The sequence below is a fragment of the Amblyomma maculatum genome, chromosome 11, assembly GCF_055883805.1.
Source record: "Amblyomma maculatum isolate TAMU_Amacu chromosome 11, ASM5588380v1, whole genome shotgun sequence".
In the NCBI taxonomy this organism is placed as follows: Eukaryota; Metazoa; Arthropoda; class Arachnida; order Ixodida; family Ixodidae; genus Amblyomma; species Amblyomma maculatum.
The window spans coordinates 117,096,375-117,111,291 of record NC_139354.1 but is presented as its reverse complement, the minus strand read 5'-3'; the positions used below and the strand labels follow the sequence as shown (position 1 = coordinate 117,111,291).

At 46.9% G+C, this 14,917-nt stretch overlaps 1 protein-coding gene across 1 annotated transcript in view; it reads right to left on the bottom strand.

Annotated features, from left to right (window-relative positions):
- Positions 1–14,917, bottom strand: part of LOC146174816 (uncharacterized) — a 212,297-nt gene that overhangs the window by 32,608 nt on the left and 164,772 nt on the right. Inside the window, exons 21-24 of the mRNA XM_084585459.1 lie at positions 11,103–11,265; positions 10,872–10,973; positions 4,718–4,900; positions 4,049–4,249 (exon numbers count right to left, since the gene is read on the bottom strand). Of these exons, the coding sequence (XP_084441585.1) occupies positions 4,049–4,249; positions 4,718–4,900; positions 10,872–10,973; positions 11,103–11,265 (649 nt within the window). The remainder of the gene's footprint in view (positions 1–4,048; positions 4,250–4,717; positions 4,901–10,871; positions 10,974–11,102; positions 11,266–14,917) is intronic.

The following is a 14,917-nucleotide window of genomic DNA, read 5'->3' as shown; positions in this document are numbered from 1 at the left end:
ACACGCTGGTAGTTTAATACACAGAGAGAAAGACTGCTTGTATTGTCTAGTGATTCTTTTTAATTATTTGGCATACTTTCCAATTTGCTGAAATGAGATGTCCACTTGGATCAGTCATGTGTCAAGTGTCATCGAGTGTAAGTTTCAAACCTGGCGCATGTTCTAATTTTGTCTTCTACGAGCAAATGCGGCCGACTTTGTTTCCGATACCCTGGATTGAACGCAACCGATTGTTTTTACACAGACGTTTTAATGGTGAGCCTTAAAAAGGCGATTTCTTTTGTCAAGTTTGTGAAATTCTTCAGTTGGCATTGTAGCGCTGTGGAGACCTGACTGTCTGCCAAAATAAGAATGGAAAATTTCTTGCTTGTGAAAACAATTTCTCAATTTATCGTTATGATTGGGAGATGATGTGCGCATGAAGAATATTACTTTGCCTAGATGGTAATCTTGCATCTAATGTGGTCCTAATGAGCATTTGTTCTGAAATAATATGTGTAATATACAATATGTTATCATAATTTATTCACGCGTCCACGCTGCCTATCACCTTTTTTGTTGCATCTACATTTAATGATTATTGGGGTACCATTTGAACAACTAATTTTAAACATTTCGCATGCCACGATATGTTATAAGGCGATTTAGCTTTAGAAAAATAAACTAGAAATCATACTACGGTGAATGAGCCATCATCTGAATGTCAATCGTTTATTTAATAAATTAATAAGCGACCGCAGCTAGTTCATACGCCTACCAGACCGGGTCCTTGCTTCAGGAAATGAGCTAGATTTGCTTGTCACCACTTCTATGGGGATTTCAGCATAAATATTTGAATTTCTACTCGAATTACTTGCTCTGAAAGACTCTCAGAAACTACAGTAGAAACCTACTTAAAAAGAACAAACCTTAAATTTCTAGGCAAGCACATGTACCACGCGGTTATCCACTTACAACAAAAGAGGTTTGGTCATGAACAAAGCAGTTTTGCGCGAGCTCCATAACGTCGTGCACAGAGGCCACGCGCCCTTTCTGTCAACCACGAGCGTGTGAGCAACTCAAGTTTCTATGGTGTCAAGCGCAAGAGATAAGGTACGGGCGATCAGGCAATGCAACTTTTTTTCGCGTACAGACTGAGAAGACACCCGCAGGTCAGTGAGCAATACAGCTAGCCGCGGGATGAACTGCAGGCCCAAAAGGCCTTGGACGAGCGCTTCTCGGGCAGCGTTCAATGCCACTGGAGACCCGTACTATGACCCACCTAGCATTTGTAAAGGCCGAACCTTACGGACCGGCTCATGCACAGCTCCAGTGCTTCTCGATCGGGGTCAATTAAAGTTCTTCAACCCCCCCCCCTCCCCCCCCCCTCCCCGCCCCCCCCCCCCCTCCCATCGGCCCACGGCTGGTATCGAGCGAAGCGCATTTCTTCGCCTTCACCTTAGGGCCTTCCCTCTTCACTTGGTGGAATGGTCACCGCCCCACTGGTCCACTGCTTACACCACCATTCATGCGCAGCAGATCGCGCACATGTTTCCACACCTGCCCTCATCAACTGCGGAAGCTTCTGACTCAGCCTTAGAGTTACCACAAAAACCGAACAATAAGCGTCTAAAATGTGCCGTGCGTCCGCTTGCCTTGTTTAAGGCCATTGTCGCATGAGCTTTCTTGTACATAAATGAGTCAACACTTTCTGACGCTAAATTGTACAAAACATAAAGCTATCAATATATGCTGTTTCCCCTTTGGCAGGCAATATTCACTGTTTACAAATATACGCTTTCTGAGGCCTTACCAAGACAACCTTGTAGGGAGTGGGGAATCTTTAGCGCAGGTGAAGCTCCTGAAAATTTCAATCGCTGCTGATTTTATTATGCACTAATGTAGCATGAGCAATAATATGTGACGCTTGACTATGAGAGGTAAAGGTCGCAGGTTCGCAGGTCGAGCCAACGTTTCGACATGTGGACTTGTCGAAACGTTGGCCCGACCTGCGAACTGAGGCGTAACCCCTTTACTCTTGTTCAGTGCTCCTTCATAACGTGTAAACCATCTTCTTCCTCTCGTTCTACCTTGAGAATCATAGTAACATACATACAGTTAGTCACACTCAATATTACGGCTGGCCGATTCAGGGCATTTTAACCATTAACGTATATATGGGTTACATTTACAACACGTCAGCAGAATGAGATGTATATACCGAGTGTGTGTTTTTAGAAGGTCGAAAATTTTAAGGCGGAGGCGACTAGCTTTACATTTATATTAGACCAATGGCTATACGGATGCTACGGCAGAGACAATGTAAGAGGGGGACTGCGTCTATTATTTTGCTAATTAACGAATTGTGTTAACTATTTTTTTTTATTTTCATTTTACGCAGTATGAGCATTTGCACAATTGGAGCCGGTTTCTAAATAGTATAGCCGCGAACAAAAAAAAAAAAACATTTCCTAAAGGAACTGTAGCGCGCGTTACAAGACCCATAAATGTTACCCTAATAGGCAACTTCACACAGTAACACAGCGCCTGTCACGCAGTTTCTCCACCCATAAATTTCGTCACTCTGCTGGCACCACGTGAGTGCCAGACATGCGCGAACCAGTTCACTGTCAGTCTCATTTCGACCACAACCTCACGGATAGCAGCTGCGTCGTATACCCAATGCGCGCAGTCATTGCGATTGCGGTCCGGCTTCAAAGTGTACATTGGCCGAGCGATCTGCGCTGGACGCGTCACTGGCACTGTGTTACTGAGCGAAGCCGCCTGCCAGAGGGACATTTGTAAACCTCGTGACGCCTGCAATGAATTCATCTTAGATAGACATCCCGCAAGGAAGTTAGTAAATACGTACAGCTAGAAGCAATATGAAAGAGAACATGGGGACGCGTAGCCTCTACGCTGTACAGAGCGTTGCCGCCGACAGGCGACAAGAGTCAGCAATAAAGGTGCACGTAAATTAAACTTGGTCGGCTGCTCTTTCCGAGCTTTCCACTGGTGCCATCCATTCCCGTCTTCTGTTGGTGGCAGCGCGCATTGCGAAATGCGAAGGCCACGTGCTCAGGTGTTCCCTCTAATATTGCATTTAGCTGTATTGTACTATTCGGGACAAAAGATTCTGGTCCGAAGGTCTGGCGATTTTGGCCTAGGAGCGGGATATTATGACCTTATTTCTCTATCACAAGTAGAAGAGCTTAAGTCCAACTTTTCACACCGGCAAGTATGGTCCTAGACTACTGGCTGATAAGAAAGATATGCGCTCTAGTTGCAGTTTGTGTGTTCTACATACTTTTGTCTCCGATAGTACGCATTTGGAGACAATATTGAAGAGCTTGACTTTAAAACTGAGTTTTCATTTCTTTTTTCTCGCATTAATCAGGTTTAGTTTCGGATGTTGGTGCTCGTTATTACCACCAATTTCAGTATAAGGACTTTATCCACGTGTGGGCTACATTGATGTCGTGCAGAATATCTATCTGCATGGTTTTCATTTATTTTTGTACTGCGGTCACCAAAAAAATCAGCGGGGAAAGAGTGAAACCGGGCGTACACCTCCCGCAATCGCCGAATTAGGCCGAGAGCAATAAATGCGGTCGTCGGGCCCCTAGTGGCGGCTAAAGACGTAACTCGCAGAGAAAACCTCCCATTTCTTTCTCGGATACCTCAAAGACCGTAGAAAACAGCGCCCCCCTCCCCTCCCCCCACTTCAAAATCGGCCATGACGTGCCTGACCAATCACGTGGGCTCGCTCGGGCAGCATGGTCTTCAATGACGTCAGCCGAGTCACCCTGCGTTTCCGTCGAGGCTAACGACGATCGCCTTGCGGTACCTCAGGTGGTATGTGAAACCTCATCGAACGCTGAGAAGGGTAGTTAGTTGTTCGATAACCCGACCATATGTCACCACGCAGACAGACGGGACACTACCGCAAAACGAAGCCTTTCCCTTTGAGTAATTTGCTACTGTTTCTTTATAGATTTGTCCCGCCAACTGCCGCTTCCGACTGTACTGTGCGCAATGGAGTATCCCGCTCGCTCGATTGGCCGCGCACCTTTTCTTCGAAGTCAGTCGCGGCTGGCCCCTCGCTGTCGCCTTCGTCATCGCCGCGCGGCCTACTGCTGTCCAGCAGTTGAGCGCGCAATGCGTGCGTCTCGGTGGTCAGCCTTTGGCCCTGAAGCTGCAGCTCGTCACGCAAGCTGGCCACGCAACAACGGTAGCGCTCCACTGAGGCCTCCTTCTGGCGGAGAAGAGCCTGCAACCAGCGTTCAGTTGCCCGTGCTGTCAGACAATCTATCCAGCAATGAATAATTAAAACAGTCATCCTTAAACCAACTACTCAGTCAAAATTTTCATCAATAACTAAATGAGACCTTTTAGCAAAATAGGACATAGCCGCCAATGAAAATTTTAACAAAATAGGAAGAAAACGGCATTAGAACAATGATAGCGGAGCACTGAACACTGAGGAACATTTACTGATGGGGGTATCGGATCGTAGGCATCTAATGTCACGTAGACAATATCATCTTCCTCACAACCAAACAACAGCATCAAAGAGGCCGCGTGGGTGGTGCTTTTGAGAACTAATCGGAATCGCTTTAGGAGGTATGTGATGTACGTATCAACACGTGATTTGCAACGCCTGCGACGGTGCTCGCTCTTGGTACGCTGTATATGAGATCTGCCTACCGAGAGCACTGGCAGCCCTCAAGATGCTTACCTGCAGGGAAGTAATGGTCAGCATGGCCACGCGCAGAGACTTCCTCAGCTTCCTCTGGTCCCAAGGCGTGGCGTTCTCGATGGCAGCGCGAGACAGCGCGCTCCTCAGCTCCCGGACGATGGTGTCCTTCGCCCGCAGCGAGTTGGCCGAGATCTGCAGGTTGCGCCTCTCCTCGTCCAGCATCTGCGCGCAAGTGCCGACACTAGTCCCCGCCTACTTTCTTTTGGACATTGAAGGACCATTTCCGCCGGACCCAGCTAGCTACCGATTCGTGTATCCATTCTCTCGGTTACATAGCTGGGCAATACCCCAGGAATGTCGATTTGCGAGGACGTTGCTGTTATTGGCACTGCGCTGCTCACACACCGATTCATTATTTCACCATTTCCTGTGTGGTTCAAAACAGTGTAGGGAATTTGTCTGTTCTGGCGCCAATAGGATTAGCATTTGCTTTTCCATCTGTGGAAGGCGAGTAATACATCCTACGCAGATGTGGTGGTAAAGAAAGTGAGGAAAAATAGTGCAGCTTGAGCACGCATACACTGAGCGAGTACACAAGGCCTGTGACCAGTCCTTAATGTCAGCTGAATTTAAGTTTATATGAGGAGCATCAATGCGCTTTGAGGCACTGTATACAAGTTGAGGACTGCCATAGGTGACGCTGAATCGCGAAGTAAAATGCCCTATTGTTTCCAACAAAGTCACGTCTCATGCTATCCGCCCGGCGTTCTAGGGTCACCTTCAGAACACCATCCTCAAAAGATACTAGTCATCTTTACTGGACAAGTTAATAACGGCGACCACGATTCGCAGAAATAAAAATTTCGAGAGCATTGTAAAATGTACACTGCAGAAATGCCAAATCCTGAGCATTGCTGCTGCAAACGGTGCATCACGTTTGTTCACATTGCCATTATAAACTAAACGCACCGTCATTATCATCGGTGCTTTGATGTAATTATCACTAATGCATTGTCATTATCATCGCTGCTATCATCATCGCGGTAGACAAGGAGAATCATGATGCTCGTTTCACGCTCCCGGGTGTCACGCAGTGGATAAAGTGCTCGGCTATGGGATCCATCCTTACAAGAGAGGAGTGACACATCGGCCTATGAGTGGTCCGCAGTGGAGGGCCCCAGATCTCGTTGAGCACATATGGGTTCTTTAAAAGGAGGATTGTGGACTTCACGCCCTTAAAATTTGCATGCCGCAGCCGTGATTCAATTGTCAGTTCTGCGAAACAGTATTCTGTCGCCAAATCCTGGGAAGTAGTCAGCAGCCATTGCCAAGAGGAATTCTTTCCTGGCACGTGGCACTCGAATTTTCAGTTTTTATCAGCGAGGCCCACACGAGCCAGATGAGCATGTGCAAATAAAAGACAGTTTGCGGGCCGACGTCAAGCATCCTACTGCTCCCTTCTAACGTAGTGCACATAATTTTTAATTTTAACCTACCCTGTTCTTCCTGTCGATCACCTCATTTATTTCCTGTCCGTCTCCTTACATTTCTTTTATTGCGAAAGCAATACTACTTTCACTTTCAAGCCTTTGCGGTGTGACGGCGGTGCACATGAAATGACCTTTCGCATGACCTCTGTGTGACGACACGCCTCAAAGCTGGGCGACCAACTCGCGCTGTCCGTGAGAGACGGCGGTGCGCATGAACGGCGGCCTAACTCCCGCTCTCTCCGCCAGGAGCGCCACAGGTGTTGTGACGTTATGCAGCTGTATAAAGCGGCGACCGACTCGCGCCGTCCGTGAGAGACGGCGGTGCGCATGAACGGCGGCCTAACTCCCGCTCTCTCCGCCAGGAACGCCACAGGTGTTGTGACGTCACGCCCCAAAGCTGGGCGACCAACTCGCGCTGTCCGTGAGAGACGGCGGCCTAACTCCCGCTCTCTCCGCCAGGAGTGCCACAGGTGTTATGACGTCACGCCTCAAAGCTGGGCGACCAACTCGCGCCGTCCGTGAGAGACGGCGGTGCGCATGAACGGCGGCCTAACTCCCGCTCTCTCCGCCAGGAGCGCCACAGGTGTTGTGACGTTATACAGCTGTATAAAGCGACGACCGACTCGCGCCGTCCGTGAGAGACGGCGGTGGGCATGACTACGATGCTGCTTACTGCTAAGGATGCTTTCGCAACCTACCGGGCTTAAGCAAGCTAAGTCACTGCCAATTTTTTACTTCCGCCATCCAGTTACCGGAGCTGACAAACATCTTTTGAAGCGAAAAGCTTCACTAGGCTAGTCGACTCTGAGTCTTGCGTGTGCTCCGTCGTTAGAAAAAGCCCCAGCTGCGCATGCGCAAACCACGTGGGCGGCGTCACAGGAGAGGCGCAGGTGGTCGGAGCCGCCGCTGCCGCCGTAACCGCTGCTGCGACATCGCCGGTTGACCTTTAGAGGGTGCCGCGCGCTTCTGCGCATGCGCGGCTGTAGTTTGCTGCGACTCTGTCGGTATATATATAGGAGCGCTCTGAGAAGAACGTAGGAGGCATTCGCTATGGAAGACGATGTGGAATCGGAATAAAGTTTATTCTTATGTGATGTACGAATGTAATCAATGTTTCATCGCGATGATACGCCATGGAATATCTATAAGGTGCAATTGTGAACAAGGTAAGCCACAACTACGCCAAGGAACCACAAGCTAATCCGTGGCATCGCAGAAGCTTTTCGCTTCTGATATCTAGGCTTAACCAAGCTAAGCCACCACCAATTTTTTTACTTCCGTTTTTGTTTGGAGTGAAAGCGGAAAGAGAGAAATAGGAGCCGTAGTGGAAGGCTGCGGAGTAATTTCAACCATCCGGGGATCTTTAACTTTATCAATTACTTCCTCCGAGTTCATCACTCTATCATCGATGCCTCCTGAGTTGACTGACCCACAAAAAAAAAGGGAAAGCGTTGCGTTTTTACTCCTTTCCAGACATTCCAAAGGGAGGCGCTGCTGGACTATGTGATAATTTTCCTTTCGTATACTTATGTGCGCCAATGCTACTTCTACTAACGCACGACATGCAGAGCAAATTGGTGCGACAAATGCTCGAAATTTAGAAGAGGGAGTTTGCAAGCTAATGGGTTCCACGTGGGGATGTAACGACACAAAGGACGGGACTCAAGAAAACGCTTTGCAGTTTTACACACAGCCCGTGAGTGTCCGTTTCCTTGTGTCCCATTCCTTGCGCTGTTCTATCACTATCGAAAGCTCAGCACTACTAAAATGACAAAGGTAAGTGACGGACGCCAACCCAACATCATCATCGTCATTATTAACCTGGACTATACCCACTGCAGGGCCTCCCATATTCCTCCAATTATTTCGGTCATGTGCTAGCTGCATCCACTTGATCCCTGCCAACGTCTTAACCTCATCCACCCACCTGGCATTCAGCCGCCCCCTGCTACCTTTTCCTTCCCTTGGAATCCAACTTGTTACCCTAAGCGACCATCGGTTATCCTTTCTTCGAGCTACATGTCCTGTTCGTGCCCATTCCTTCTTCTTGATTTCCATTAGAATGCCATTAACTACAGTTATTTCTCTGATCCAATATGCACGCTTTCTATCTCTTAACGTTACACCTACCACTGTTCGTTCCACAGCCCTCTGCGTTGTCCTCAACTTAAGTAGAACCCTCTTGGTTAGCCTCCACGTTTCAGCTCCATAAGTGAGCACAGGTAAGATGCAACTGTTACATACTTCCCTCTTGAGCGATACCGGTAAGCCTCTAGCTATAATCTGCGAGTACTTACCAAATGCTCTCCACCTAAATCTTATCTCGTAGTTATATCGCTTTCATGACCTCAATCTGCATTTACACAACCTGTCATAAATAGACATATTCACCTACCACTTTCAGTGCTTCGCTACCTATGGTAAACCGCTGTTCTTTCCCGAGGCTGTTGAGCGTTACTTTAGTCTTTAATGCCAGGCCTAACTTTCTGCTTTAGCTGTCTAGGTCATCCATTATTCTTTGCAGTTCATCTCCTGAGTTATTGAGCAAGACAATGTCATGAGCGAACCGCACATTAATGGGGTATTCTCCATCTGCTCGTATCCCTAACTGCTCCCAATCCAAGTCTGTGAATACTGCCTCTAAGCAAGCTGTGAATAGTACTGGGGAGATCGTGTCTCCTTGCGTAACACCTTCCTTTATAGAAATTTTGTTATTTTATGCAGAACTATGGTTGCTGCGCAGCCACTATATATATTTTTTCCAGTAATTTCGCATACGGTTCGTCGACACCCTGATTTCGCAATGCCTGTATGACTGGCGAGGTTTCGACTGAGTTAAATGCTTTTTCATAATCAGTGAATAATATGTATAGGAGCTGGTTAAAATCCGAGTATATTTCTATCACCTTGTTGATAGTACGGATATGAAGGATAGTAGATTACCCTTTCCTAAATAATGCTTGATTGCCGACTACCGACAGCTTTATCAGCCACAGCCCCAAGCGCGCTGTTTTCACTTATAAAAATAGTGGCCAGTAGTGTGTTCGAAGCGGAGGAAATGCCAAAGATTACGACACTACGAGCACATTGAAGACTTTCGTTATATCTATGATTTGTTATAGCTGATATTTGGGAGATGTTGCCGTCTACGTTTTGCCACCTGTAAACCGTTGCAGGTAGGTCTTCAGTGTATCAGCCGTGGTGGGAGGCAGGTAGCTCTTCACTCATACCAGGTGACAAGTTGTAGATACCTTAGACTTGCGGGGGCCAGTTTCTGCCTTCAGGGTGCTCCCAGTGCTTTCGAATTACGAGGAAATAGGAGAAAAGAACCCAATACAGGCAAAAACCTTTTCGCGACAGGAACGGAGCCCATGCTGGTAACGATGACTGCATGCAAGGAAAAGTGGTCTTTCTAACCAGCGAGGCAACAAAAGAAACTATTCCTGAAACTAATGGGATCCGATTTTCTTTTGTCGTCTCCCTCTCTACGCCTGTTTTATCACGGCGCAGAATATCAATTGATTACAGTTGATAACACAGAATTCATAAGCAGCGCCAGGATTGAAACACGGCGCACCCCGCCGAGGTGGGTCTCTTAGGGCGCTCGGCTACTGAGCCCTAGGATGCGGGAGGGAATCCCGGTCGTAGCGGCCGCTTTTCGGTGGAGCCGAAAAACAAGACGCTTGTGTACTGTGCGATATCAGTGCACGTTAAAGGACCCCCGGTGGTCGAAATTTCCAGAGTCTTCCACTACGGTGCCCCTCATAGTCTGAGTCGCTTTGGGACGTTAAACCCCATTTTAATACATTTAATTACCCTAAAGACCCCGTTAGGAGTATTACATAAAGGGTGGTACGAAAATACAACTTCCTTGTACATGATGCGCGGCAACACTTTGTCGGAACATCAAGGGACACGTGATGCCAACAATGTGGTGGGGAAGGTCGTTTCAATCGGCTGCTGTTCTAGGAAAGAATGACTTTGAAAAGATTGTAGTACGGGCGCGTGAACGTGAAACTTGAAGAGGATGGCCGGTACGATAAGAAAAACGGGAAGAAGGTGCGCAGATGTAGGGTTCCTGATGAAGTGCAGAATAGTAAAAGTTGTGAAAGACAGAGACTGGCGATACGGCGGCAGAGTGAAAGATGCTGTAGATCTGATTGATTTTTTAGGGATGAAATGCGTACATTGCGTGAGTAGCATGAATGTATGAATCTAGAGGCTCTGTTTTGAACCCCCTCGAGGGCATTAGCAAGGTGTAATTGATAGGGATTCAAATTGCAGATGAATATTCTAATTTCGGTCGGACCAATGCTGTGTAAGCAAGTTGTCCTACATAGGGTGGGGCACTACGGAGGTGACGCTTTAAGAAACCTGATGATTTGTTAGCAGAGGAGATTATGTTCATTACATATGCATGCCAGGTTAGATCAGAAGACAGAAAGACACCCAAGTACTTATACGATGGTACGAAATCAATTGGGACTAGATCAATAAAAAACCTTACTGTTTGATGTTCTTTATGTGTATTATGCCCCTTTTGCGCCATCTTGATAAAATACGTATGCCCACTGATGCCTAAGTAGCAATTTGCTTCTCTCATGTAAATTGCCCTTGGAAGAAAGCCTACACCTCTAACTAAGGCCCTTCCTTTTTCATCCTTTAAAGCTTCACAAAACATTCAACTCCAATCGTGCGCTCACCTTTTGAAGCAGCTTTGCGTTCTGCTTTGCAGTGAGTAGCTCTTCTGCTCGCATCTTCAGCGTCTCACGCAGTGCCTCGCACTTCTTGCAGGGTTTGGCATCCTGGGAGATAAAATTCCGCCACCGATTTGCTACGTTTCGAATCCTTCCTCGCTTCGTAGCGCAATGCAACCAAACCAACTCCTTATGGGATGTTTGTTTCGTTCCTCATGCATTAAAGAGCGGTCTCACCTCGCTGCTCGGGCGCAGCTCCTTCTGTTTGTCTTCCCTGGCCTGTGAACTGAAGGGAACACTGCACTGGATCCTCAGCTGGGTCAACGCTTGCTCCTGTTCTTCGACGCGGCTGTGGAATTCCAAATGCGCTTTGACTAGCTCCCGGTCCTTCTCCTGATACCTGTGGCAGGAAAAAATAGCAGTGATTCAGCTAGGTTAAACCGATGGTCAAAAGATTGCTGTTCATAATATTCTAGGTTTTGCTGTGGTGATGCAGGCGCCAGCGTTCAACTTGTTCAGGTCCTGGTCCATGACTGGCGAGAGAGAGGCTCGGCAGCCGATTATACAACCGAATCATGTCGTCTATTGAAGTTTTTAATTAAGCGATTCTTTGACATATTGTTTGTCCAGATGGCGTCAATTATTGTGAAATTCGAAGTGCTGCGTCAAGCTAAAAGGTCAAAGATTAAGGTCTTTGTGAAGGTCAAATGTGATCGGTGAGATCTTGTTACTGCGGCTTGACTTCAAAATTATGACCACGAGGCTGGCTGAAGGCCGAATGACCAATTTCTGCGTTAAGTAGACCAGCACTAAAACGTGGAGGGGCGATCTTAATTACTTTTCCGAAAGCGTAAAACTCCTCAAGCTGTTTGTATTGATTCGTGCGAAACGCACAGGAAAAGAAGCCGAAACATATATTTCTCGAACGGTCCCGCCAGGTTCGCTCTGTGAGAACCCCTTTGCACAGCATGATGTCCACCGTACAAATGGCGAACTGTCTTGCCACGTTAATCTCAATCTAGAGAGGGTAGGTTTTCTTAGTTCATCATTATTGTGTCAGTCATGTCCAGCCAATGCATAGCAATTGGAAATTTTGATTCCACAAGATGGAAAACCGGGTTCTTTCTGCTTCTAACGTAGCTCACACGGCTGTTACATACAGGTCGGTGCGGTGCGTAGGTCATGAGTTCATCTACAGCCGGTCGCCCGTGGCGTTCTTCCCCGGCTTCTTGCCAATAGCATGACAGTCTAAAATAACCATCAATGCAGTTTTGCCTTCTTGTAACGAACACCACATAGCGAAATTCCGAAGATTTCCTTTCACTGATCTCTCAACCTCTTCGCTTCATTCGTTTATGAACCGTTCACCAGAGCTAGCTTTACTTTAAGGGCACTGCCGCAGTGCTAATATGAAGCGAAACCCTAAAAGTCAAACAAAACCATATTTAATAGTGAGATTTTGTCGATTCACGCCGCGTACAATAAAAAGCTGCTGGTAACTAGGCATGTGCGTTCCGAAACGTCTGCAAATGGTGGAGCTCGCTTCAGTTTACCAGGACGAAGAACTACTGCAGCGTTAATTAGAAGCTTTGAAATGTACAATGCACACACATCATGAACACCTAAGCAAGAGGGAGGGATAGTATAATTAAAATTGGCGTCTCTTCTACCAATAACCTTAATTGGGCTAGTTGCTGAACATATTCTGACATAGTGGCTAGCGCACAGGAAAGACGTACACAGAAGGTAGGGGGACAAGACACGCTAGGGGACAGTACTAGCGTGTGTCCTGTCTCCCTACCTCCTGTGTGCGTCTTTCTTGCGCGTTAGCCACTGTCAGAATCCTATTCTAGGGTGATAACTGTGTGCATGCTGCAGGTTATCTGGCGCTTTCTTTGTCTAGAGTGCACTAGTTACCTCACGTAAAGATCATGAGTGGTGAATTGTGTAAACGGTACACAATGCCGGCGAAGCGGCAAAGGCCCCGCGAACCAGCGAATGTAGTTGTACGCGTTGAGAAACACCACGCCTACATTTTCTCGTTGGGCTTTGTGTGACAATCGAGGGCGGGCAATGCATATAATATGCTGCTCAATTATGAAGATGCCCTTTCTTGTACATAATTATGCAGGGTATGAATGGGAGATAGTTTACGACACATATGGCCATCACAACTAATATCACGTGTTTGGAGCGCGCATTGCAAGCGATGCAAAAATTTCCACCTTGGCACGCCCTCGGCGTTCTTTCCAGCTGGTACCAAATTAGTTCAACTGTGCCCACCCGTCAATTTGTCTTCGTCCAGTTAGAAAACAAAAAAGCATGCTTGTTAGGAAGCAATTTTTTTCAGAACAAAAATAGCGTACACCAATAAAGCATTTACTCCGAGTGCAATGGCAGTGTGCTGTTCTTTCTTTTTCTCTTCGTAATCGTGTGGTGGTTGCGGCATGAATGTAGCAGTGGCTACCCTCCAGCCAACAGTGCTAAACGAAGCTACTGTATTTTCAATCATTCACTCAGAAATTTATTTGTGAGGCTTGAACTGAAAAAGGAACTAATCAACATTGAAGCACAATTCACGTCAGTTGGTTTGGTGGAAACGTTATTGAATGCTGAGTCATACACATTTAAGAAAGGAGCACAATTCAAGCCTGGAGCGTCTATATGGCAAGGACGTGTTATCGGGATACTAGTTTACTGTATTAAGAAGGGAGCCCGTTATACTTGGTGGCACGGGCAGGGGCTTTTTATTTTTCTTTCCTCTTGCATGCCTCAGCATAATATATGTATTAAGAAGGGGAAAACAGACAAGGACAAGAATTTTGATACATATTTTTGTATGTTATCTCCAAATTCTTCTGTGTTAGATCATCTAGTGCGGCACATCGCCAACGGGGCATACCAAGCATGCGATTATGCTTTCTGCCGTGGTTGTAGTGGTAATTTTTAATCTCCAACCGATACAAGAAAGGCAATAACCTATCCGTCTGGACAGCGGCCTGAAGTCCTTTGGACCCGGATGGCGTGTTTGGCCAGTCGGATTACACCTTGCCGAGTTTCGGGGTGAGAACCCAACAGTGCAGTCTCCCAAGCTTCTTCTGTTTTTGTCTCTTGATTTATATTTTCGATTTCTAGACACGTCCATATCATAAGTACTAGATCCGCCTTATACTGACATAATTTGCATCTATCTGAGAACTGTTCTGGGTATCACTCGGTAGTTGTATTTGGAAATGTCCTTGTTTGTAAGCGCCTCCTAATGCTTTCTTGGCTCTTATATAGTGTCCTATCTGCCGGTGGTATTCTAACCAGTTTAGTCGATAGTGCTCAGTAATATCTTTATATCAGACTAGCCTGTCCCCACGGAGAATGTACTGAGGGTCAGAGCACAAGCGGAAGGTGAGACTGCGGGCAAGCTTATTAGCTCCTTAATTTCACTGAAGCTAGAAAAGGGTTGGTTCCTATTTCAGCCGCGCTTACTATGTCATACTGACATGTTTCCAGTATCCTGTTTGCCTGTGGAAAGACCCTTCTCTCGAGAAAATTGCATATTGCTGCTTTCTAATCACTTATAATTGAAACAGCCATTATCCCTGCTATCGTAAAGTGAATGAATGACCACGTCTTCAGCTGTGTCAGTTAAGCTCGTCCTGACCGAGCAGCTTATTCTTAGGTCTCGTTCATCATCTGTTACTACCGCAACCATAACACGCCTGTTCTCATACTCGGCGGCGTAGACATAGACCACGTCTTGTCTTCCTTGATATATATTCTCCAGATTTTCCTCCCCTTTCTTCCTTGTGTCCTTATTGATGCCCTGGATGCATCTTCCGTGGCGGCGGGGGAATTTTAGTTGCTTCCAGGCTTCCGTCGGACATCCGTCTTCTGGTCCCCTTGCCTTTCATATTGAACGCCTAGCCTAATCAGTATGCTTCTTCCCATCCGGGTTGACATCAGCCTTTCATTTTTCAAGATTTGGTTGGCCTCTGCCACTTCTGCCAGCGTATAGTGCAACCCCAGCTTAACTAGCCGGTTCGTAGACGTACTGATGG